Source organism: Carassius auratus, chromosome 31 (genome assembly GCF_003368295.1).
Source record: "Carassius auratus strain Wakin chromosome 31, ASM336829v1, whole genome shotgun sequence".
NCBI classification, from domain to species: Eukaryota; Metazoa; Chordata; class Actinopteri; order Cypriniformes; family Cyprinidae; genus Carassius; species Carassius auratus.
In genome coordinates, this window is record NC_039273.1 from 12,421,032 (window position 1) to 12,445,260 (window position 24,229).

General features: G+C 36.5%; 1 protein-coding gene across 1 annotated transcript in view; it reads left to right on the plus strand.

Annotated features, from left to right (window-relative positions):
* The window catches only part of LOC113050562 (VWFA and cache domain-containing protein 1-like), a 69,998-nt gene that overhangs the window by 37,311 nt on the left and 8,458 nt on the right, over positions 1–24,229 (plus strand). Inside the window, exons 4-21 of the mRNA XM_026213626.1 lie at positions 5,134–5,240; positions 12,278–12,404; positions 13,437–13,581; positions 13,677–13,893; positions 14,656–14,805; positions 15,553–15,786; positions 16,518–16,667; positions 17,556–17,679; positions 17,771–17,888; positions 18,038–18,206; positions 19,011–19,153; positions 19,387–19,568; positions 19,834–19,944; positions 21,033–21,155; positions 22,452–22,551; positions 22,707–22,823; positions 22,985–23,145; positions 23,753–23,839. Coding sequence (XP_026069411.1) covers positions 5,134–5,240; positions 12,278–12,404; positions 13,437–13,581; positions 13,677–13,893; positions 14,656–14,805; positions 15,553–15,786; positions 16,518–16,667; positions 17,556–17,679; positions 17,771–17,888; positions 18,038–18,206; positions 19,011–19,153; positions 19,387–19,568; positions 19,834–19,944; positions 21,033–21,155; positions 22,452–22,551; positions 22,707–22,823; positions 22,985–23,145; positions 23,753–23,839 — 2,565 coding nt within the window. The remainder of the gene's footprint in view (positions 1–5,133; positions 5,241–12,277; positions 12,405–13,436; positions 13,582–13,676; positions 13,894–14,655; positions 14,806–15,552; positions 15,787–16,517; positions 16,668–17,555; positions 17,680–17,770; positions 17,889–18,037; positions 18,207–19,010; positions 19,154–19,386; positions 19,569–19,833; positions 19,945–21,032; positions 21,156–22,451; positions 22,552–22,706; positions 22,824–22,984; positions 23,146–23,752; positions 23,840–24,229) is intronic.

Consider the following 24,229-nt stretch of genomic DNA (forward strand, 5'->3'; position numbering starts at 1 on the left):
GCTTCAGCAGATTTCTGAGTTTTCTCAACTTGTCTTTGTAGGAGATTTTTGAGTTTTCTCAACTTTTTGTTGTATAAACTTAAAAAAAGTTGAGAAGTTTTCTCAACTTTTTTTTTTTTTTTTAGTGCAGAAACGGCCAAAAGATCAAATGTTTCACACCATATCAATGTCACATCCCTGTCATACATCCCAGCGGTGTCCGTTCTCCCATGAGCGCTGACCTCTGGCAGAGGAGAATGCTTTAATCAACACTCACCCCCACTGCCTCCTGCTACACTTAACCAGCGATGAAACCGTCTAGAAATAGCCCCTCACTCAGGACGCTCTCTCTCTGTCTCGCTGCTTAGGGGGATCTAAATGCCAGTGAAGTGTTAAGTTACATTTGTGTATTGCCCAAAGGATGGTCTGCAAAACTAATGATGTTGAAGTGTGCATGTGGAGTCTACAGTCTCCACATGCGTGTGATAAGTCTACCGTTCTCACCAGTACCAAGTCACTATCTAGTTTTTGTGTTGTTGTTGTTTTTTTGGACTATGGTAATACCATGATATTCTTTGAAGTACTTTGATTACCATCTAAATATCATGATGCACATGTATGGTTATGATGCAGTATCATTTTAAGCCTTTTAAGGATATTCCAATTTCCAGTTTCTGTACTTGTAAACTTTTCACTCATTAGTGAATCCTGAGCAAGCTGTATCATTGTTTTCAAAGAAAAAATTACAGGCTATAGTAGGAAGATAGTCATAAGAATTAGCAACAGATCGGCATACAAATAATTTCTGAAGGATGATGAGAGACTGAAGACTAGAGTAATGGCTGTTGAGATTTTTAGCTTTGCCATCAAATGGAATATTAAATATATTAAAATAGAAAACAGTAAGTTAAATTGTAATAATATTTCACTAAATTACTGTTTTACTGTTATTTTGAGCTAATAAATTCAGCCTTAAGTGAAAAGTTGTATTTTTATTTTCAAACACATTTACAAAATCTTACCGACCCCAAACTCATCACTCTAGTCTATGATGTTTACAGCGTATACATGATTTTATTTAAATGTTTGGTAACACTTAATTTTAAGGTGTCCTTTTTACACGTTACCTGCACTTACTATTATAACAACAATTAATTATGCAAAATGACATGCAAGTAACCCTAATCCTTACCCTAAAATATAGTAAGTACATGTAGTTAATTAATATTACTCAGTAATTGAATGTAAAATAAGACTGTAACAAAAATTTTAACACGTGAAGAATGAATGGTGTATGTGTGATTTTTACAGTGTTTCTTACATTTAAACAGGATTTATATCACAGCAGTTACAGTAAGGTAAATCAATTCAGATTTTCAGGTGGTTGGAGAAAAACATTTCAGATGTTAATTCAAAGATTGTTTTTGTTTCCAATTCTTACGGCGATGCATTTAGACCATCACATTAAATCACATTCCTTTTTTAAAAAGAATTTCACTTGGATCTTTGTTTTTCCAGTGCTTACATTTCTTGATTAGGGATTCTTTCCCCACAAGCAAGCTCCCGTTCTCCAGATCTCCTTTCCTCCCTCTTTCACTCCTTTTCTCATTCTCTGTTAACTGTTAAACCGGTTTGTTTCTCCCAATCCTTTTGGAGCCAGACCGTTTGGACAGGCTCTGAGTCTGAACTAATAAAGATAGTGTGTGAGAGAGAGACTGTGTGTAAAAGAGAGAGAGAGAGGGGGATGCAGAAAGGGAGCGAGAAGAGGGGCTTTAGTTACCATAAAGGGGTCTTAAAGGCAGCTCTGCCGGACTGCATGCTTTCCCGAGTCCATGCAGGGTGAACCTCTTTTCCCATAATCCCCCTTGAGCCTCCCTCTTAACTCTCACAGACTGCTGTGCTTATGAAGCCCATTCTTATAGAAGCAGTGAGAGTGTGAGTGTGTGATGGAGAGAGATGATACCGCAGTGGTACGTGCATCTTATCTCCGCCGCGTGGCGAAACATCACTAATCTGCCAGCACTCTATTAGCCGTGGAGTAGAATCACAGGGACTTGTTCTTGTCACCGTCAAACATGAAGTGCCACTAAATGAGGAGTTCAGAACATTAGGACAGCACTTTACTTTAAATATTAAGAGGCTAAAAGTGTTCACTGATCATATCAATGATTGTGTACTGACACAGACTACACATTCATTTAGAAATACTGTTCTGATACCTGATCCTTTAATCATCATCTGACATATATGCATTATGTATTTCTAATTTTACTTTTAGCACAAAATACTACTTTTGGGTGTTTATGACTAAAGGGTTTCTTTTTCTGCTGTTGATTGACCAATATATCAGCTTAGTCAGTTAATCAGCCATTTTTGACCAAGTGTTCATTCCCCCTTGTGTTATAAAATCTAATGAACGAAATGTAAAATCAAGTTTTTCTGTGTATATAACTATAACTATAATAATTATTATTATTAATTAAATATAGTAAGTTGGTATCTGCATGTTGTAAACCACATCATATGTTTAAATCCTGTTTTGTTTAAGTATTATATACAGTGTGTATATATTTTATTATATATATATATATATATATATATATATATATATATATATATATATATATATATGCATTTAAATTCTCTCTTTAAAAAAATGATAAATAAAAAATTATATTATATTATATTATATATATATATATATATATATATATATATATATATATATAATTTTTTTTTTTTTTTTTTTTGCCTGGTAATATACACATCATAATTTACTTTTTTTTTTTTTAAGAGAGAATGTAAATGCATATTTTCAGTGTAACTGTGACCATTTCCATTTATTGTTTATTATAATTATTTAATTATCATCAACAAATTAACATTTTGTTTGAATTGTCAGTTTTAAATGGTTAAGATCATGAAAATTGACTTCAATTTATTGTGTGATTTAAATTGTATGCTTTGGAATTTAAATATGCAATTAGAAGTGAACGGCAGATTTGTTTTAAGTTCTTGGTTATTTTAGGTCAGATGCTGTTTTTCACACCATGCAAGCTGAACGATACCTTGAGGGCTTGTTTTTCCATCCATTCCTTTTTTTCCCCTCTTCTCATTCTTTCTGAATGTTTTTGCAGAGGGCCTAATTTGAATGTTGAACCGAAATCAAACATAGAGGAGGAATAAGTCTCAAGCTTTTACTCGTATATATTTACTCTCCTCATTTCTCGCTCTCTCACTTTGCTTTCCCCCGCTTTCCCTTTTGCTCACTTGCCCTCCCGTCTTTTTTCTGATGTAAAATCCATAGCAGCTTGCAAATGTATTTTTTATCTAGCACATTTGCTCTGCCACCAGATGTAAAGTGTGTTGAAGGAGAATTCTAATGACTGTGGCCTGATGGGAATTAAATGTCTGAAGTTCAAAGTGCTTTGCACATCACAGCAGCTGTCAATCAAACCACAGCCCCGCTCTGGCTCTGTGAGATGACGATAATGTGGAGAGAGAAATGAACCCGATGGTGAGAAAGACACTAGTTTAGTAATGGGGGATGAAAAAGAAAATGCGTAGTTCATGTGGCAAAGAACAAATACAGTGCATTATGGGGATTGTGTGAAGAAGAACAGAAAGATATATGCAGTAACTGCCATCAGGACACATTTGGTTGGCAGATGACGAGGAAATAATAACTAGAGCTTGTTACGGAGTGTGTGTGTGTGTGTGTGTGTGTGTGTGTAGAAGTGTTTTTGTAGAGTCATAACGGAGATGAAAGCAAGATCTCTGGAGACACTGTTTAGATCAGTGCTCGATTAGTACAGGCAGAGACCTGAAACAGCATAATAATGGGTTGCTATGAAATATTTGTTTGCGGTATATTCTGAATAGACAAGAAAGAGTATATATAAGTGTAAATTCATCTTGGTAAAAACTGACAGATTAGACAAATGGCAAAATGGGTGGATCAAATACCATCCTGATTTGCAAACCATGAGCAAAACTATATAAGATAAAGTAAGATTGATTTAAGACTTTTTTTTTTATTTGAAGTGTGGATAAACTAGTTTTTTTCGTTATTGGATTAATACATTAAATAAACAGGTCTTGTGTCTGACATACAATTTGACAAGTAACACTTGTCTTAAGTTTAAGTAAAATAATTTTATATAGATTTAGCTTTTACTCTTTACCTTGAAGATTAGAATTTTGATGGAATATTAGTTAGACATGCTTAAACCTTTTAGGTGTTATTTATTTTTTTATTTTTCTGTTTTTCTATATTTTACATTTAAACTTTTTTTATGTTTTGGAAAGTTTTCTTAGTTTAGCATTCTCTTATGCTCACCATAGCATTTATTTGATCAAATACAGTAAAAAAAAAAAGTTTTTAAAAGAATTATTATGCTTTAAAAAAAACGTTTTCTGTTTTAATATGTTTGAAATTTATGATTTATGACTCTGAATTTTAAGAAGCCACTACTCAGAAACTTCAGAAAACGCATTATTTATTATTATTTGTAATATCTGGTGCTCAAGAAACCCTTTTTTTATCATTATTAGTGGAAACAGTGTTAGGTATTATTTCAGGATTTTGTGATGAATAGAGAATTTAAAATAAAGTCATTTGTAACATTAAAATGTCTTTTTGACAATTTAATGCATATTTGATGAATGAAAGTATTTTTCAAGAAGTATTTGGAAAAAGCTTACTGAACCCAAATGCTTGAACAGGTGTGCCATTTTTTGCTGTTTATTTTTATATTCAAATGTTATCTGTAAATTTGCCTCTTCATGCCTGTCTGAAAGATTTGGATTCTGTGCATAAAATCTAAAGGGTTCTTCCATCTGCTCTTCGTCATCCTTCTCTCCCCTCAGACTGCATCCCTCCATCTTCCTCTTTCATCTTCAGCAGAAGAGCTCTGCAGCTGGTAGAAATAGATATCGACTCAGTCTTCCTCAGGGGGTTTTACCACACAACTGTAAAAGCTATTATTATAGAATGAGAAACACTTCAGCTTCATTTTTCTTCCTGACTGAGGCCTTGAACTAACTGAACACTTACCAATCAAGTGCTGGACTGTGTATCCTTCAGTGTCACTTTCTAACTATCGCCGAGATAAAAGAATCTGTATTGATGTTTTGTCTTCTCTCTGATTTCAGGTTTGATGGTCATTTTAATGCCAATGTTTCGAAGACCATCAGCTGTGATCGCCTCTCCCCTACCGTCAATAGCCGAGCTTTCAACCCAGGACGAGACCTCAACTCTGGTGTGTATAACACAGACAGTGTCTAAGCTTCAAAAACCCAAAGCCAATTTCCACTTATCCTGCTGCTGCCATAGCAACCATTCACAAAGAACAATATTGCTTTTCTGACGTCAAATCATCAAAGATTTATTGGCCTTTTGAGTGAGACAAAAATGAACAATGCTGTTGAATACGTGACCTCGCTCATTTGCGTGTGGAAATACTTTTTTTATTCAATCTCCTCTCATCTCTCTGTTTTTATTCCTTCTCTTTTAAGTGACCACAGCTTTGTAGCTCTGTGCTCTTTTCCCTTTATATCTGCTCTACCCCATCAATCAGGAAGTGCATGTTTTTATCAATTTCTATTAAGACTGCAGGATTCTTGCTTAAATGTGAATCGTGATTTTTCTCAAGGGGGAATTGAGACCACGATTCTCATTTTTTCAATCAAAATATTGCAGTCGAGCAAAAAAAAGTGCTGTCTACACAGGACTATAAGTCTTAATTCAGACTTAATTATTTTGGACCCCTTAAAGGAACACTCCGACTTTTTGTTATTTGACGCACCCACCGCTAGCCTAGCTTAGCACAAAGACTGGATGTAAATGGATAATGGTAGCATAGTAATCCCAATAAGTGACAAAATAATGCAAACATTTTCCTATTTACATGTTGTGATCTGTATAGTCTCAGCGTGTACAAATAACAAGGCTATATGAGACAGAGACCATTTTTAATCGTATAAATACTGGGAACTATATTCTCACTAGGCGTAGGAGCACAGCTAACATTACTTGGGCGGAGTGGCTACTTGGGCGGAGTGATTAGCGCAGCACACGAGACGCCCTGTTTGTGCTAAGCTAGGCTAGCGGTGGGTGCGTCAAATAACACTTACAGAACGCACAGAAATGAAAAAGGTATGTATGGACTTATCTAACTCTATGGATACTTTATGGATACTGTGAATAAGCTAAAGTCCCAAAAAGTCGGAGTGTTCCTTTAAAATTATTAAGTTAAAAGCTGTTGAACAAAATTTGAACTTTAACAATAATAAATAAAAATAACGATTGAATAAAACAAACATTAAGTTTGGCCGATACCGATCCCACTCGTGATTTATCATGATTTATCTTCATATCAGATTCATCAGTGTTTTGCAACAGGAAAGACCCCCAAGACCCCTATTATTGTTTTAACTAAATATAGACAATATAAATTGTACTGATTCTCACTTAATTCAGTACAATTCAGTTAACCTCTGTGATGGATCCAGCAAGTGGGTAAACAGAATCCAACTATAACTTGATTCCTTTTGATCAGTTCTTTAAAATAGTTTAAAATTGTCATTCATTTGTGAATTAGCTTATATAGGCACCCTATTATATATTTTACTATTACTATAAAAAGGTGCATTGGAACTCTGAAGAAATGAGACTTGTTTTTTTTTTAACCATCAGTACTTAAGTTTAGGGAGAGAAAGGACATTGTAGTGTACTGTAACTGCACAGTTCATTCTTAGGTTTAGTGTTAAACACAGTTGCCTTTTCTTTTCTTTTTTCTTTTTTTTTTTCAATGACTTTGTTTCAGACTCTCTCTTCTTCTGGCCTCACACGCTTGCTTGCACTCCAGAACAGATTATCCCAATTCATCTTCATACAGATGCTTATTTTTGTAATGTAGTTATCAGGAGTTCATGTTACCACTCTTTCTCGATTTGTCATTGAATTCTGACCCTGCTAAACCATGCAGGCAGTCATCAGTCACTTTTGATCCCTGATAGTCTAAACATTGATGAAATGTTTGGGGGCGGAGAGAGACAAAACAATTAAGAGGGAGGAAAAACCTGGAGAGAGAGAGAAAGAGAGATAATGTTGTGTTTGAGTGTGATGTCTTTGATTTAGTTTGTAGGGTTTAGTTTGGTTCCTCTTTCCCAATATCCCCACCCCCCCCTTTGGTGTCCTTTGTTTCACCCTTTACTCCTCTTCACATCTCTGTCTGTTTATTTCTCAGAGTTCTCCCGACTGTCATAAAGCTGTATCCCAACTTTATAAGCACTTAAAGCATGTACTTATTTTGTTGCTGATAGAAAAATAAGTGCAAAATAAGTGCTAAGTTAGCCAAGTTAGTACAGTTTCACAGTTAGCCTTAGATTAGTAAAATAAACAGCTTAGCCTAATAGCTTAGCATAACAGTAATTAGTCCTTTTTTTAATCAAGTTGAGGATTAAATTTTATGGGGGATTGGAACTTGCACAACAGTCACAAACTCTTGTGATAGATTACAAGGGATTGTGGTCAATTTTAGCCACACAAGCATGTGCAGATGTGCAATTCTTAAAAATCCACTGCCGTTTACTACAATTTGGGATGCTCAAATAATTTTGCATCCTAAGTTGAGACACAACTTTTGGTTTATCAATGTCTCTGCGAGAAATACAATTGGCTGGATGAGAAAGGGTTTACATGAGGAAAATTCAAATATAAAGATTTTCGGAGTTTATAATAACCTTGAAATTGACAGCAATGTAAGCGAGAAGAAATATAACAGTCGGTGGAGATTTAAAGTTGAATGAAGGGCTGTCTCGTCATGACTAAACACTGGATGGGGTGTTAAGCACTATGGGGCGGCACATGTGTATGATTTTTTTGAAGCTGTTAACATGCTGTAAATTTCCTGTTTATACTTCGGGTATGGATTGAAGGCTCATTTGTGGTTGGGATGCCTGTTCATGCTTAACATCCATTTTTCTTCTTCTGCATGTTTCCACAGCAATTTGATGAGCTGTGTTTATTTTTGATCAGAATAAGGAAAGGCTATTGCATTTCTCTGTGGCACCTAAAGCTAGTGTTTACTGTAATAAACCTTTCTTTTTTATTATTTCTTCATTCTTAATTATATTATATTATATAATATTTGTATTGTTTGAGTTTACATTATGAATCACTCAAACCACTTAAAGATGGCGACATGTTTAAGTGGAATGGATGAATCACAGGTCAACTCATTGACCCGAGTAACCTCTTATAGCACTCATTCTTCCTTTTTATGTGACCTAAAATTGTTTTGTTAGTTTTTTTTTCTATTCATTTTTTAACTCTGGGTGTGAAAGGTTTACATAATATTACTAAAATACATTTCTGAAAAGGATCCTACATATAGACGTTTGCCCTCCTGAATACTTCCACCGCCTCTCTTTCAGTTGTACTCCTACTTTTCCTGTCTTTTCTTGTTCTTTTCCCCACTTTCCTTCACTTCCCGGCTCCTGTGAAGTAAATAAACACTTGAATAGATGACTGCAGAGTGGTGATCACTGTGCTTTTCGAGTGTTTGGAAAGGATCAGCTTGACCGGGCTCCGGCCGTCACACAGCTGGGACCTGTTCAAATGACACAAACCCTACAGCTGCCTGCTTCAAGTGCACACACCATTCAAATAGGTCCATGCTGCATGGCATATTAAATTAGTTCTGGGTGATTGTCTTAAAGAGTTTGTGACATTTAGATACTGTTTCTATGAAAGAATGCTTTAGACTTTAATGATTATGTATGACTCGACAAGTAGTGATTTGTTTACTTATTTGTTTATACAGTGTATATATATATATATATATATATATATATGTATATATATATATATATATATATATATATATGTATGTATGTATGTATGTGTGTGTGTGTGTGTGTGTGTATGCATGTATGTGTGTATGTATGTATGTGTGTGTGTGTCGCATTTCTTATTGTATAGCAGTGAAAATATACCACAGACAACATTCTTCTAACACTGTTATGACTTTTCTGACTTCGAGAACCACTCTATAGGCTCCAGACGAATGTTTTACGACACCAACACTAGTGCCATTAAACAAAAGAGAACTGGAGCGCTGCTGGAATCCCTTGTATCCTCTGGTGCTCTTGGAAGGGTTAAATATAGAAAAAGATTTTGGAAAAAAATCCAAGTCCAGGCACTCAATAGGATGCAAAAGTTAAAAAGCCTTTAATGGTTGGGCTAAAGCATTAAAACACCAACGCGTATCGGCCCATTGGCCTTCATCAGGGTGTTGGTAACAAACAGACAGAATCACGCAGTACTTATAGTTGCATTGGTTTCAGGTGTGCCACTCTGGCACTTGTAACACAATTTTTTGGCCACTAGAGGCAATAGTTCAGATAATGGCTAATACCAAAGATCAAACCATACAAATACAAGATAAGGGATCTCCAAGTGGAGAAAAAAAAAAAAAAAAAAAAAAAAACAGGAGAGAGTAACACCAATACAAACATCTTGTGTACTCCACACAATTATATCCATAAAGTCAAATAAATGTGTAGAGGCTAGTTACCCATCTTACTTCTGGATTCATTGTCAAGATAGTTCCAAAGCAACAGGAGAAAAATATTATTATGGGCATTACAGTACATTAAAAGAACAGTCAACATTCACGGACAACAATACACTGTCCCTATTGAGACACAACTTTTACAAAAAAGGTGAGAGGTCAAAGTCTTCATTAAGACCTGGATGACTAGTAGCCCTCAAGGAATAGATCCAATATGTCTCCCTTTGTTTAAGGCGTTTGATGATATCCCCACCCCTGGCATCCAGGCGAACAGCCTCAATGCCCACTACTCTTAGGGTCGAATCACTCCCATGTTTTGCGTCTATATAATGTTTGGCCATTGGATAGTTCATATTTCCAGTCCGAATGGCATATCTATGTTCAGCTACCCTGTCTCTTAGTCTCCTTTTAGTAAGGCCTATATAAAAACAGCCACAAGTACACTCTAAACGATAAACAACATGGGTAGAATTGCAATTTATAAAACTGTTAATAGTGTAAGTCTTATTGCTAAAAACATCCATAAATTTGTCAGTTTTAGCAATATTCTCACAATAATTACAATTACCACAAGGAAAGTTACCCTTGGGTTGACGAAGCCAAGTTTCACGTTTAGGAGCAGGGAGGTGACTTCTTACTAACCTGTCCTTAAGTGTGGGGGCCCTCCTAAAACTGATTCCAGGGGGTTCCGTGAATATTTCCCGTAAAGTCGGGTCACATTCAATAATGTTCCAGTTTTTCTTTATAATGTGTTTAATCTGGACAGCCTCCTTGCTGTAATGAGTGACAAAATAGGGTTTCTGTGTTGATACTCTATTGGGTCTAGACTGAAGCAAGCTCTTCCTTTCAAGTGATTGGGCTCGATTATGAGCTTGAACAAGAGTTTTTGTTTGGTAACCTCTTTGTTGAAAACGCCGCTGCATATCCAAAGACTGATACTGGAAATCCTGATCTGAATCACATATACGCCTTAGTCTCTGGATCTGTCCAAAGGGTATGTTATCAATAAGCCATGGGGGATGAAAACTATTAGCATGCAGCAAGGTATTACGATCTGTTGACTTTCTGAAGATAGATGTATGTAGGAATCCCTCATTATCTTTTGAGATCCGTAGATCAAGAAAGTTGATAGTGTGTAAATCATAATCCAAACTAAATTTAAGGTTCTCATTTAAGCTATTAACATATACATGGAAGTCTACAAGTTCTTTTTCTGAACCTGAGAACATCAAAATCACATCGTCAATATATCTACCCCACCACAAGATTTTATCTTTAAAAGGGTTGACGTGGGAAAATATATAGCGCTCCTCCCATAAGCCTAGAAACAGATTGGCATAGTTGGGAGCAAAACAAGCACCCATTGCAGTCCCCTTTTCTTGTCTATACAATATGTCTTGAAAGAGAAAGATGTTGTTCTTTAAAGTGCCATTAAGTTCTACAGAAGGTGGCACCAACACGTGACAGTAAAGCACTCACCCTAATCGCACATCTTGAAGACGTCTATTTGATGTCTGCATTTACATATTAAAGAGTACTTTTTTATCTGCAATATGTCTCTAAGATGTTTTCTTTCAGATGTCAAATAGACATTTATTAGAATGCATGTAAAACTGCTTATGAATCATTTATCAGAGTATACCGCAGATGTTTTAGGAGATGTCTTATGGAGGTAATATATAACATCTGATAAAAATTTACTTTTATTACTGACATTCATGATGTCTAAATATATTTTAATGAATATAAATATATATATATATATATTTAACATATTAGGGAGTGGAAATTGCCTTTAAGTACTTCTCTGCAGCCATCTACTAGTGGTAAAATAATATCTTTTTTATTTAAAAAAAAAAATTGTTTGCTTTCCTACATTATTAAACTTTTAGTTTTACACATGGGGGAAACCTATGAAGGATGAACAAATGTTGTCATATTAAAAATAACTTTTCAGTTCGGTAATACTTAAAGCGTAAAGTTGTATGAAGCATTTAAAAACACTCGAAAACATTAGACCATTTCTGCCCCAAGTTGTTCCTGTAGTTTGGGGTGGAGATTTGTGTTTATTGAACAATGTTTTTCCTGTTTTCCACATCAGTGGCGTTTGTTCTGATATCTGAGCTTTAACTGAATTCTTCGCTGAATTTGAATGCTTCTCACAAGATTTCACAGAGATGTTGATTCTGTGTATATCAGTGCTGTGTATATCAGTGTCATGTGATCAGCCCACGGCTCCGGCTCAAGCAGATAAACGGTCTGCACTGCGTAATTCAATTCCAGTTTATTTGTATATCACTTTTTATGATACAAATCGTCGCAAAGCAACTTTACAGAAAATGTCTATAATATTTAGTAGTAGCTTATCAGTGGTGACTGTCAGTTTGTGCATATTGCAGAAATGTACAGAAGAATCAATTAAAGACGTAATCAAATAGACGATGAACACTACTAACAGCAATTATTATATGATGCAAACAAACTTATAGCAAAATTTGGTAGTTCTGTATGTTGTTTCAGGGTCAGCATCATCTGAGGTCTTCTGAGGGTTGGCAAAATTGCGGAGTTTGCTTGCTCGTTTACGATTGCAAAATCCAGAAATCCTGGAGTAATTGATATATGTGTGTCTATATATATATATAATAATATATATGAGACCACAGGGTAATACAAAATATATAAAACTTTTCAAACTATTCTTGCTTTCTCATTTACTTTAGTGTTGGCAGACAACCTCAAGTCCAATCCAGGGATCAAGTGGCAGTACTTCAGCTCAGAGGAGGGCATTTTCACTGTGTTTCCTGCTCATAAGTTTCACTGCAAGGGAACATTCGAGCACAGGAGCAGGTACAAAGAGCTTTCCCTCTCTCTTTTCTCTGTCACTTACTCACTCACTGACTCACACACCCACATTCACTGCCCTGATATATTAAGATTAGATTAGATTTATACTTATATACCCAACATCAAGGTATTGAATCCCATGTCTTTAGAGCATACTTGGTAATGAGACTTTCTTTGCTTTTTTTTTTTTTTTTGCTTTCCTGTTTTAATAACTTTAAACACATTCATGCACACAATCTAGAGTAAGTACATCTTTTTCCAACACTGCCTTTTTAAAAGAAGCTGTTTAGACTGATTCTGTTTAGAAATGTTCAGTAATTTTAGCCAAGTACATATTTGTAAAGACAAAACTCTTTATTTTAGTAGTTTTAATTAACTGATTTGTCTCTTTTTTTTCTGTCTCCATCTTTTAGCTAGAGACCAACTAAAGATTATTTTCTCTTTTTGCACAAAAACTAAGTTAACCACCCTCACGCTGTCATGGGCACCTCAGAATTTAGCGTCTTGTGTGGCTGGTCTGATTAATGTAGTTACAATAGCCCCCATGCCCTTTACTGGAATGCAGGGTCGCCTCTACTAAACCCCACTGGAATCAGTATTGTGGGCAATGTGTGCCTCTGCTGAAAGATGGGCTCATTTCTGATGACTTCTCTTCTCCTGTTTGAGATTGCACAATAAACTTTCGATTCCCCGGGAACACATGATATGTAAAAATTGATAGCCTGAATGCACTGTAAGTCGCTTTGGATAAAAGCGTCTGCTAAATGCATAAATTGAATCTTTGAATTTTAATTTTTTTATTTAAACTCTGGTACTCTGGTTTTCAGTCTGATGTATGTACGAGATTTAGGCATTATGGACAGTTTTTTGTAGTGTTTGAGTTGAAAAGGGTTTCCAAAACAACACAATAGAGTGCAGGATCTCTTGCACAAGAACTGTAGTAAAGAGGGAATGATGCCAGGAAAAGTCATTCTGCGGAGTTCTTGTTTTCTGCAAATCAGTAGATTGTAAATCTTTGTTTCTGTGTGTTGGCAGGCCTGTGTATGTTTCAGCAGTAAGGCCGCAGTCGAAACATATTGTAGTGATCATAGACCATGGTGCCTCCGTCACTGAGACCCAACTCCAGATCGCCCGCGACGCTGCGCTAATCATCCTCAACTCCATTGATGAACATGATAAAGTAAGGAAGTGACATCATCATCATCATCATCATCATACACCTTCCACTGATTGCATTTGTTCTTTTGGCACTCAACATCCTCTTGTTCCCCTCAGATCTCAGTGTTGACCATAGCAGATACTGTTCGTTCCTGCTCTCTGGATCAGTGCTACAAGAGCTTCCTCTCGCCCGCTACCAGCGAGACTAAGAGGAAGATGAGCACCTTCATCAACAACATAAAAGCATCTGACAGCTCTTCCCAGCATGCACTGGGCTTCCAGAAAGCCTTTCAGTTGTTGAGGAACACAAGCAATGTCATTAGACAACCGACTAGTAAGAGTCAAAGCTTATGTACATTAGATTTACAAACACTGTGCCCTGTAATTTCTTACCTTTACTATGTATTTATTGTTTAGTGTTAACAAAAGTCTTCTTTAATGTTTAATTTCATATATATATATATATATATATATATATATATATATATATATATATATATATATATATATATATATATATATATATATATATATATATATATATATATATATATATATATATATATATATATATATATATATATATATATAATTTTATAGCAGTAATTATGCCTTGTAACCATTGTTATAATGCATTATAATACATATCTATTCATTGAACTCTCTTTTAGAAAGTTCATTCTTCCTTTTTATTAATGCATTACATGTGACAAACAAGCAATTTTAGAATATTATAATGCATTTTAACTTCGGTTACAGTTAGGAAAATATATAATGCATTATAAGATGCATCATGAATAACTTTACAATGCATTATACAGTAAGGCTTTAAGTAAAGCATTACCAAAAATTCTCTATGATCGTATTGAAATGCACACAATTAACCACATTAGCATACAGTCAGACAAGAGTCAACTATAATGAAGGGAGATTTCAGCAGAAAGGCTGCATTATAACCACACAGAAGTTCCCACATTGTTATTGGGGCAAGATGTAATGTATTATACACAGTGTCTAGGTGTTTATGGTCTCTGGTTGCCTCAAGGTCAGTTATTATATTCAGATGATTGATTGTTGATCATCTTCCCTCTCACAGACACGGACATGGTGATAATCTACCTGTCATCAGGCATCACCTCCAGAGACTCATCTGAGCACGAAAAGAGAGCAACCCTGAGCGTGGTCAAAGAGGAGAACCGTCACCTCAACAACTCTGTCATGATCCTCACCTACGCTCTCATGAACGGTGAGATATCGCCAAAGAGTGCAGCTTTTTTATTGGCTCTGTCTCACAGCCAACGGGGCCTCATGGTGAACACCTTTATTGATGTTTGTGCCGTTTAAAAATATACTCCGCTTTTTTTGACGCCCCTTCATCTTTCTTCTGGTCTTTGTGTGTGCATGTTTACACGTCCACTGTAAGAAACCACTCTCCATTATATTGCTCTCCTCAGCTGTTCCTCTCCCTGCTTGTATTAGCCTGCAATAAGCACACATTACTTTGGCATCGTGAAAATTTAAATGGAGATCAACGAAAAGAAGAAAGAGGAATGCAACAATACATCAAAGGCCACTCAATGACATGAAAGAGTGAGAAAGGCCTTTTTTCATGCACTGGATGACCCAGAGATATGATTCAGATTGATTAGCCAGTCCAATAAAAGTTGAACAGAATTGAATGTTCCTCCAAAAATGAAAGACTGACTTACAGATGCCTCCTATTCTTTTTGTTAAAGGTCCAAAACAACCATTTCATGATGGAAATAGATAAGTGTGATTTTTAGCTCTGCGATTAAGCAATCCATGTGGATATGAATGGCTTTCTATTACTGTACTGCACTCTAAATGGGCCACAGAGGCAAAAACTTTAGATATTTTAGATTGAATTAGATTTTTGTTCCAAAATTAAGTGAGTGCACAAGAGACACACAGCACATAGATATTGAGTAGAAATGTCCGTTTCAATTTTTTGGTTTTTAACAATTGTCCTCAGAAGGAGTAACGGGACTCAAGGAGCTGGCCTTCTTGCGAGACCTGGCCGAGCAGAACTCTGTTAAGTATGGCGTCCCGGATCGTTCTGCCCTGCCCGTCGTCAAGGGCAGTATGATGGTTTTGAACCAGCTCAGTAACCTGGAGACCACTGTGGGCCGCTTCTACATCAACCTCCCCAATCGAATGATCGACGTGGCCTCCTTCAGCTTGCCTTATGCAGACCAGATGGGAGACGGTAAGTTTAGAGCTTGAACTTGGCATAAAGCGCAAGTCTGGCACATTAACATTCTCTCTGACAAACCATATGCACCCAGAAGACCTCAGAAGAAGTGGCTCTGAACCAGAACGTTTCCATGGTGCTATATACTGTAAACTTAAACTATTAGTAAAGCCAAAAATCACAGTTGCAGTCTGCTCTTATGAAGCTGCTAGACAGAAAGTCGTTCTAAAAAAATTATAGCTATTAATTATTAAATTATATTTACTTTGATTTTTTTTTTTTTGTTATTGCTTCATAAAAATGTCTCATTGATCATTTTAAAATTTTGATAAAACTTTATTATGCTGTGATGGAAATGATGCCTGAAAGAAACCAAGGAACAGTCATAATTTTATTTAGTATGTAAACATTTATTTTATTTTATTATTATTTTTATTTTTTATTTTAAATAGTCTGGGACAAGCATAAATTAAAATATATAATTTAAAGATATTTTTAAAAAACATTTGATGATGTCAATGATCATTTATTTATTTTTCTCAACCACTGTTACAGAGAAAGTGGCCAAAGTTATCCAAGAAACGCATATCTGTTTGAAACTTGGAAATTGTTTATTGTTGTTTTGGAGTATCACTTGCCTTTTGGCCATGGCTTGCTGCTCCCAGTTAATAATATTTCTTCATAAATTACTGTTTACATAATTTGACATATTAGTATGGCGACAGAATCTGTTTTTGTGTTCGTAGGTTTCATCATGACCGTCAGCCGGCCATGCTACTTTGGGAACTTGTTGCTGGGTGTAGTTGGAGTGGATGTGAATCTGGCATATATACTGGAAGATGTGACCTACTACCAGGATTCCCTGGCCTCATATACATTCCTCATAGACAATAAAGGTAGGGAGATGCGTGTACTGAAGATTGTTTTTGGTGGAGAACCACCTGGTTCCATTAGCCAAAATGAGCCAAACTTGTTTTACATATTTCTCTGTTTGCCTCACTTCAGCTTGACTTTCCAACTTGACTGTAAGTGACTCGAAACACTGCATTGAAAGCCATTAACCTCAGCTGTCCCACATTGGGTGGCTCAGAGCCAGATCCACGGCTGACATCATGCCCGTTTCTTGAAGTGGGAACTGCTAAATTCTGTGGATTTGAACTTTTTAGGGAGAAAAGACTTAGTTTTTCCTTAAGAGCAGCTGTTGCCTCTGCCTGCTTCTGCAAATATTGTCCACCAAAGACTGACATTCAGCTATGTTGGCTTTTTGACATTATTCCTACCCCATCCTGCTCTAAATAACATCTATTCATTTTTCCATGACTTCCCCTTGCAGGGTGAAGTTTCTCTGACCTTACAGCACTGCTAACCTCCACTTAGTACATATTAAAACAATTTGATAAGCCCACCAGAAATAGCTGCTTTGCACTAAAAGGGTGTGTTGTATTACATATGTAATAAAATGAGGGTGATTATCTGCTCCTGAGAGTATACAGTCATCCTAATGACTGGGATAATGAAGTGGCACCTGCTGTTTCCAGCTGTTCAGTAAAGAGACGTGATGGCACTGCCTCTCAGTTCTTTTCCAAAGGATGTCTCTCCTTACGTTGTGCAGGCCACAGTTTTTGAGTTTAACCTGTAAGTTGTAGTCCTTAATGGCAATTTAGTCAATTCTAATGGTCAGAGAAAGAATGGAAAAAGATCATAATGTTTATTTTTTATAATTTAATTTAATTTAATTTAATTTAATTTAATTTAATTTAATTTAATACTTGAATATCTTTCAGGCTACACCCTCATGCATCCGTCACTCACCCGTCCATACCTGATGACTGAAGCTCCTCTCCATACAGACATCATCCACTATGAGAACATCCCAGGGTTTGCTGCCGTGCGTCAAAACATCCTCAGGTGAGGGGGGTGCATGGGATGTCATGCAGTTGCTGGAGTTGACCGTGTTACTCACACGATTGCTAAGCTCATGTCGTGTGTTTCTTGTTAGTCTGCCTCTGGGGAGCCAGGTCATTGCTGTGCCTGTCAACTCCTCTCTGTCTTGGCACATGAACCGCCTACGTGATCCCAATCGAGATGCCTACAATGTCAGCTACGCTTGGAAATTGGTAAACTATTCCTCCACAGTGGAAAAAGGCATTGCTGGAGGAAAAACCAGACTGTGTAGAATCACCCTTCTATATGTCTGTCTGTTATTTGATTTATTCTTTTTTTTGTATTTCTCTTCATTTTACTTCTTTTGATCTTTGATTTGCAGGTTCAGGACACTTCATTTATCTTGTGTATAGTTTACGTTCAGCCAGAGATCCCGGTGAAGCAACTGAAAAATCTGAACACAGCTCCTAGCAGCAAACTTCTGTACCACCGCCTGGATCTGCTGGGGCAGCCCAGCTCCTGCCTCCACTTTAAACAGCTCGCTACAGTCGGTAAGCTCAGACGAAACATTAATATAGTCTTTATAGTGCTATTATCATATGTTGTTAGGACTTACCATGCAGAGCTCATGTTTCTCTGAAAATGGAGTGAGACATTATTTTAAGATTTTTTGCATTCTTGCTCAACAAATTAATTTTTACCTACAAAGCCCAAATAAATGTTTTACTGTACCAGTAGTACCAACTCAAATCTGTACCTGCTCAAAAGTCAACAGTTTTTAAATGCTCCTGTGTGTTTTTGTGTGCCGTCTGGTTTCTAATTACACAGCCAAAAGTTTCTATTTACAACGGTTTTGCAGCGTTGAGTATTCTAGCCAATCACAGGCATCTTTGTTGAAAGCAGTGGCTAATCAGAGGTGTTTACTGTAGGTTAGTCAGAATCCATTTAACTTACGTTTTTGTTTTCACAAATGTACAGAGTTTTATACTCTAGAAATAGAGCTGTGCATTAAGAGATGCAGAGTAAATTCAGAGAAACGAAACTACAGCAGCAACAAGTCTGTGTTGCCTGAATTTATTTAGCACCTTCTACAGTTTTTTTAAGGCAATATTTAAAATTTAATTAAAAAATTTAATATAAAATGTTTCAGAATATTTCATGAATTATTATTTAATTATACCATTAATCAGTAACTTGTAGTTAACTATTTAAATAATTAACCATTATACGCTGTTATTGTCTGGGCTAATTCGTTTATTTATTTATTTTAAATGACATCAGACTTTGCAACTTCCTGCACTTGCTGTACTTCATACTTCAGTACAGTAAAAGTACTAACGTTCGTTTTTTCACAGAGAGTCCTACAGTGATGTTGTCTGCTGGTAGTTTCTCCTCTCCATATGAGCACTTGAGTCAGCCAGAGACCAAGCGCATGGTGGAGCACTACACAGCTTACCTGAGTGACAACACCCGGCTCATAGCTAACCCAGGCCTGAAGGTACTTACTGCACATCTCAGCAACACATGTCTCATAGCCAACCTGTGAATGGCTCAATCTTTCACAGTTAGTGGTCACATGGATAGTTTCTCAGTCCTAACTAGCAGTTGTTGGTTGGCAGTCTTCCTGTCCTCTTTAATTCTTCTTTTTCATTAGGGAAATGCAGTGCAACCAGTCTTTATGATTCTCTGCTTAGTAGAATTCTTTAACACCCCGTTCCTTTGGTCTTCCAGTCTTCTGTGAGAAATGAGGTGATGGCCACCAGTCACGTGACAGATGAATGGATGAGTCTTATGGAGATGAGCAGCCTCAACTGCTACATTGTGAGGCGTTACATAGCAACGCCCAATGGGGTGCTGCGGATTTACCCCGGTTCTCTCATGGACAAAGCCTTCGATCCCACCAGGAGACGATGGTAAGATTTGAGCCTCAGGATGGAGGTCTTCAAACTCCTAGTGGGACACTGGTCAACAGATCCCACAGTCTGTTAACTAAGCTTAGCAAACTGATTCCCAAGAAGGTATTTTGTGTCCATATCCAACCGCACACACTGCAAAGAAAATGTTTATTTTTAATCCTTTTTTTTTAAGATTGTATGTGAAAAAAACAAAACAAACTTTGGTCAATTTGTACATTTTTGTTTAAAATGTGGTCTGATTAGTGATCCTTTTGTCTTTTAGGTACCTACATGCTGTAGCCAATCCCGGGCTCATCACTTTTACTGGACCCTACCTGGATGTTGGTGGGGCAGGTTATGTGGTCACCATCAGCCACACTATCCACGCCTCTAGGTCAGTTGTTTAAGGATCACATTTCAAATTCAGACCTACTGGATCTCAACCAGGGGGCCTCAGCAAGCTTCCACAGGATAATTAAAGTAATGAACTATTAATAATATATTAGAAATGTTCTAACACTTAATTAAATGTTTAAAAAACATCTAGAGGTATTTCCCGCCTGAATAACTGTATACTCCCTGTTTCTGTTAATAAGGAAATATTTAACACAAGCAGTTTTGTCATAATTATGTAAGAATAGTGGAGACCTGGAAGTCAAAATGTTTCAGAAACGCTGGTTTAGACGCATCTTTTGCTATGTGTTAAAGATTTATAATGTGGATATTTTTTTTTGTTCAGTCATACACTTTTTTTTATGCTTGTATGGATCAGCCTTTACAAGCGATAATATAAATAACTTAAATATAGAGAATTAAATGAATAGGTCAACCCTAACGTGAACATTTTACCCACTCTCAAGATGTTTTCTTTTCTCTGTGATGAAATGGCCAATGCTTTACACTGTCAAGCTCCAAAAATGAATAAAAAAGCACCTTTCTATATAGTAAAAGTAGTTCATACAACAACTGTGTTACATAAGTGATTATTTAATTTTTTTTTTATTCAATATCATATCCAATTCATGCACATTGTACATGACAAGTTTGTTATAATGTACCATAAATGAAACTTTTGTTTTGTGTAAACAGAGCTAATTTTGTAACTTTTTCTTAACAAACTCTTTTTATTATTATTATTATTTTTTAAGATTTGCCTTTAGAATGTGTAGCATATGTGGTATGTAATAGTAACTGTTGCAAATGAAAAACAACTGCCTTATTACTGTCGGTTCTGTGCTTGGCACAGTGCATGCGTGTGTTAGAGATATGATGTAGCTATTTGAAACTGGCAGTGTTCCAAAATGTCTGGTGTAGATAAAGAGTGTTTGCCCTCCACGTTTTCCAATCAGTTCTCTCTTAAGAGGAGGAAATGTGAATATGGAGAGTGCAATCTAATCTAAATCTCCATTGCGGTGACCCATCATACCGTAGATCTCCTTTTTCTCTATATTGTTCTACACACTTATCTGCCTCCTTTTCCAGTTCACAAAAGGCCTCCGGTTACACAGTAGCGGTTATGGGCATTGACTTCACTCTGCGCTACTTCTACAAAGTTCTGTTGGATCTACTGCCCATCTGCAACCAGGACAAGGGCAACAAAATCCGGTAAGGCCTTTCCACCAAACACAACCACTCTCATTTCTTCTGTGTCCGGCGTAGTACCTGAAGCTATCGATGCCCCACAAAGGCTCTTTAAAGCTCTTTCACATGAAACTAATCAGATTTGCTTCTGTTGGAAAGAGGCATTCACTTAGCCTTCTCTGCATGCTTCTAAGCTCCCTCTTTTAGGATAGGAGGAGATAGAAGGAGAACGATCTGAGGTGGGGATCAAGAAACGGTGAGGGAGGGCTGGACGTAGAGAGAGAGGAGAGATGAGAAGGGAAAAGTATTAAGACTGGAAAGATTATGCTTATTTTATTTATTTATTCATTTTTCAAACAAAAAAAAGTCACTGCAATGATACTAGGGTGTGGTGGCAGTTGTCAAGATTTTCTACTCACTGGATGGTTGCTTATGATGTCACAAGCCTGGCTGTAGAGTGAATGAGCACAAAGTTTTCAATTTTATACACTATTAAAATATTTAGGCATAATAATTGGACAAAAATGGCAGAAGGATTACATAATGTTAAACAACTTCTGATGATAATAGTTTTTCATGCTTGTTTTTGTATCATATCTAAATAGGAATCTAAATTTGTAGTCACTAAATAGTCCACTAACTAGTAGTCACTGAGCCCCTAGTGTGAAATTTGTAACTTTGTTTAAAATAGCAATAGCACACTTCTCCTCAATAAGCCGTGCAATTGGTGGCATCATGCATGTCTGTAGCACAACATCCTTAAGAATAAGCAGTAGTAATGCTCGCCTTTGCAAGCAGCACAAATAAACTCTACTGATGCAGGATATAAATGCCAGGGAAGAAACGGAGTATGAGGAAGATAGGAAAGGAAGATAAGCTGATTAGGGCTGCATTCCAAGCACATCCTGTAATGTTAGGTGCCAGTGCCCCCATTTTTCCCTCGCTCCCTTTTTTTCTGTCTCTCTTTTACCCTTCTCTCTCATTCCTCTCTCCCCTTCCTTTTTCTTTCTTCTTAACTTTATTTCTACCAGTGGTCTCTTTCTTTGTCCCTCTTCACGCTCTCTCTGTCTCTTTATCTGTCTGTGCTCCGGTGTTCTTTGAGTTTTCAGTGCTATGGTCATTAAACAGGATTATTGACGTGGAATGCTTCAGTGAGCCACACAATAACCTGAACTGCTCCAAGCTGCGGATGCTACCCTTTGAACATACAGGAAGCCATCTACTGTTTCCTTCCACCTTTCCCTTCTAAATGTCATTCTGGATCTTTGTACAGGCTCAGAGTGCTTGATCCTGTTTGTCTTGGTCTTTATGTATGTGTAGGTGTTTTATCATGGAAGACAGAGGCTATCTGGTGGCCCATCCGACTCTGATTGACCCGAAGGGCCACGCTCCAGCAGAACAACAACATATTACTCATAAGGCAAGGAATTTTACCTCTCTTAAACAAGAAAATAGACATTTTTATGTTTTTGTCCTTAGCAAAACGGGCCTGTTTATATTCTTTAGCCATATTATATTAAGCTGAAAAACAAGCTTACTGAGTTCATATTATTCTCCTGTTTTGCTTGACTTTAGGAGCCTCTAGTGGCCAATGACATTCTCAACCATCCCAACTTTGTGAAGAAGAACCTGTGCAATAGCTTCAGTGATCGTACTGTGCAGCGCTTCTACAAGTTCAACACCAGCATTGTGGTGAGTGGAGTCTCATGTGCATCATTTCATATCAGACAACTGTGAATTCCGCTTGAAGTGATAATCCTGCATTTTTTTTTACCATGTATAATGTATTAATGATGGTAGGATGCCACCTAGTGGAGTTTATTTTAATGGCTTATGGCTTTGTCATTTTTCAGGGTGATCTGACAAACCTTGTGCATGGCAGTCACTGCTCAAAGTACCGGCTCACTCGTATCCCAGGAACCAATGCGTTTGCTGGGATTGTGAATGAGACCTGTGATTCACTGGCCTTCTGTGCTTGCAGTACTGTGGATCGTCTCTGTCTTAACTGCCACAGGTAATGTGTACTCTCTGCACAACTCGACTAATAACATTCTGTATTTGTGGTCTATTCATTTATGTAAATATTAAGGCATATCTATATTTATTTATTTATTTACTCAACTTTTCGAAAGTTAAGGGTTGGTAAGGGCTATATTATTATTATTTTTTTTTTTTACTATAAATATAACCTAACAAAAAAACAAAACAAAAACTACAAAAAACTCTAATATTGTGAGATATATATATATATATATATATATATATATATATATATATATATATATATATATATATATATATATATATATACATATACATATACATATACATATACATACATATATATATATATATATATATATATATATATATATATATACATATACATATACATACATATATATATATATATATATATATATATATATATATATATATATATATGAATTTTTTTTCACTCTTTTTCTCAGACAAGGCTTAAGCCTAGTCACAGATTTGCTCAATTTATAAGACTGCACTACCAAACTCATACCCACAAATCTCAAACTCTTAAATCCATTCATATAAATAATACTGAAGTTGATAGTTCTAGGTTAAAAGTGTATTTCCATCTTCCCCAGAATGGAGCAGAATGAGTGTGAGTGCCCCTGTGAATGCCCTCTAGAGGTGAATGAATGCACTGGTAACCTCACCAACGCCGAGAACAGGTAAACCACTGCCGTTTACAGGACAGCCTTGCATTATTTATGGAGAGACATGTTGAAGACATTGAGCCCATTTTAAAACATATTACCTGTTGTACACAATGTGTTAGGATGCAAAGGTTACTTCGGTTACTTCTTAAGAGCTTGGAGAATAGACTGCCACTATATATGATCCAGAAATCAATCACTGCACCACATGTCCAGATTCTCATCAGAATGCACTGGAATGAATCACACTTGTCACACACATGCACGCACACGCACACACACACACACACACACACACACACACACACACACTTCTGCCTGTCACTTCATCAAGTTCTTGTTTGTCACAATGAATAGATATCCAGCCACCTGTGTCCTCACTTAGTTCAGAATTGTTCCTCAGTA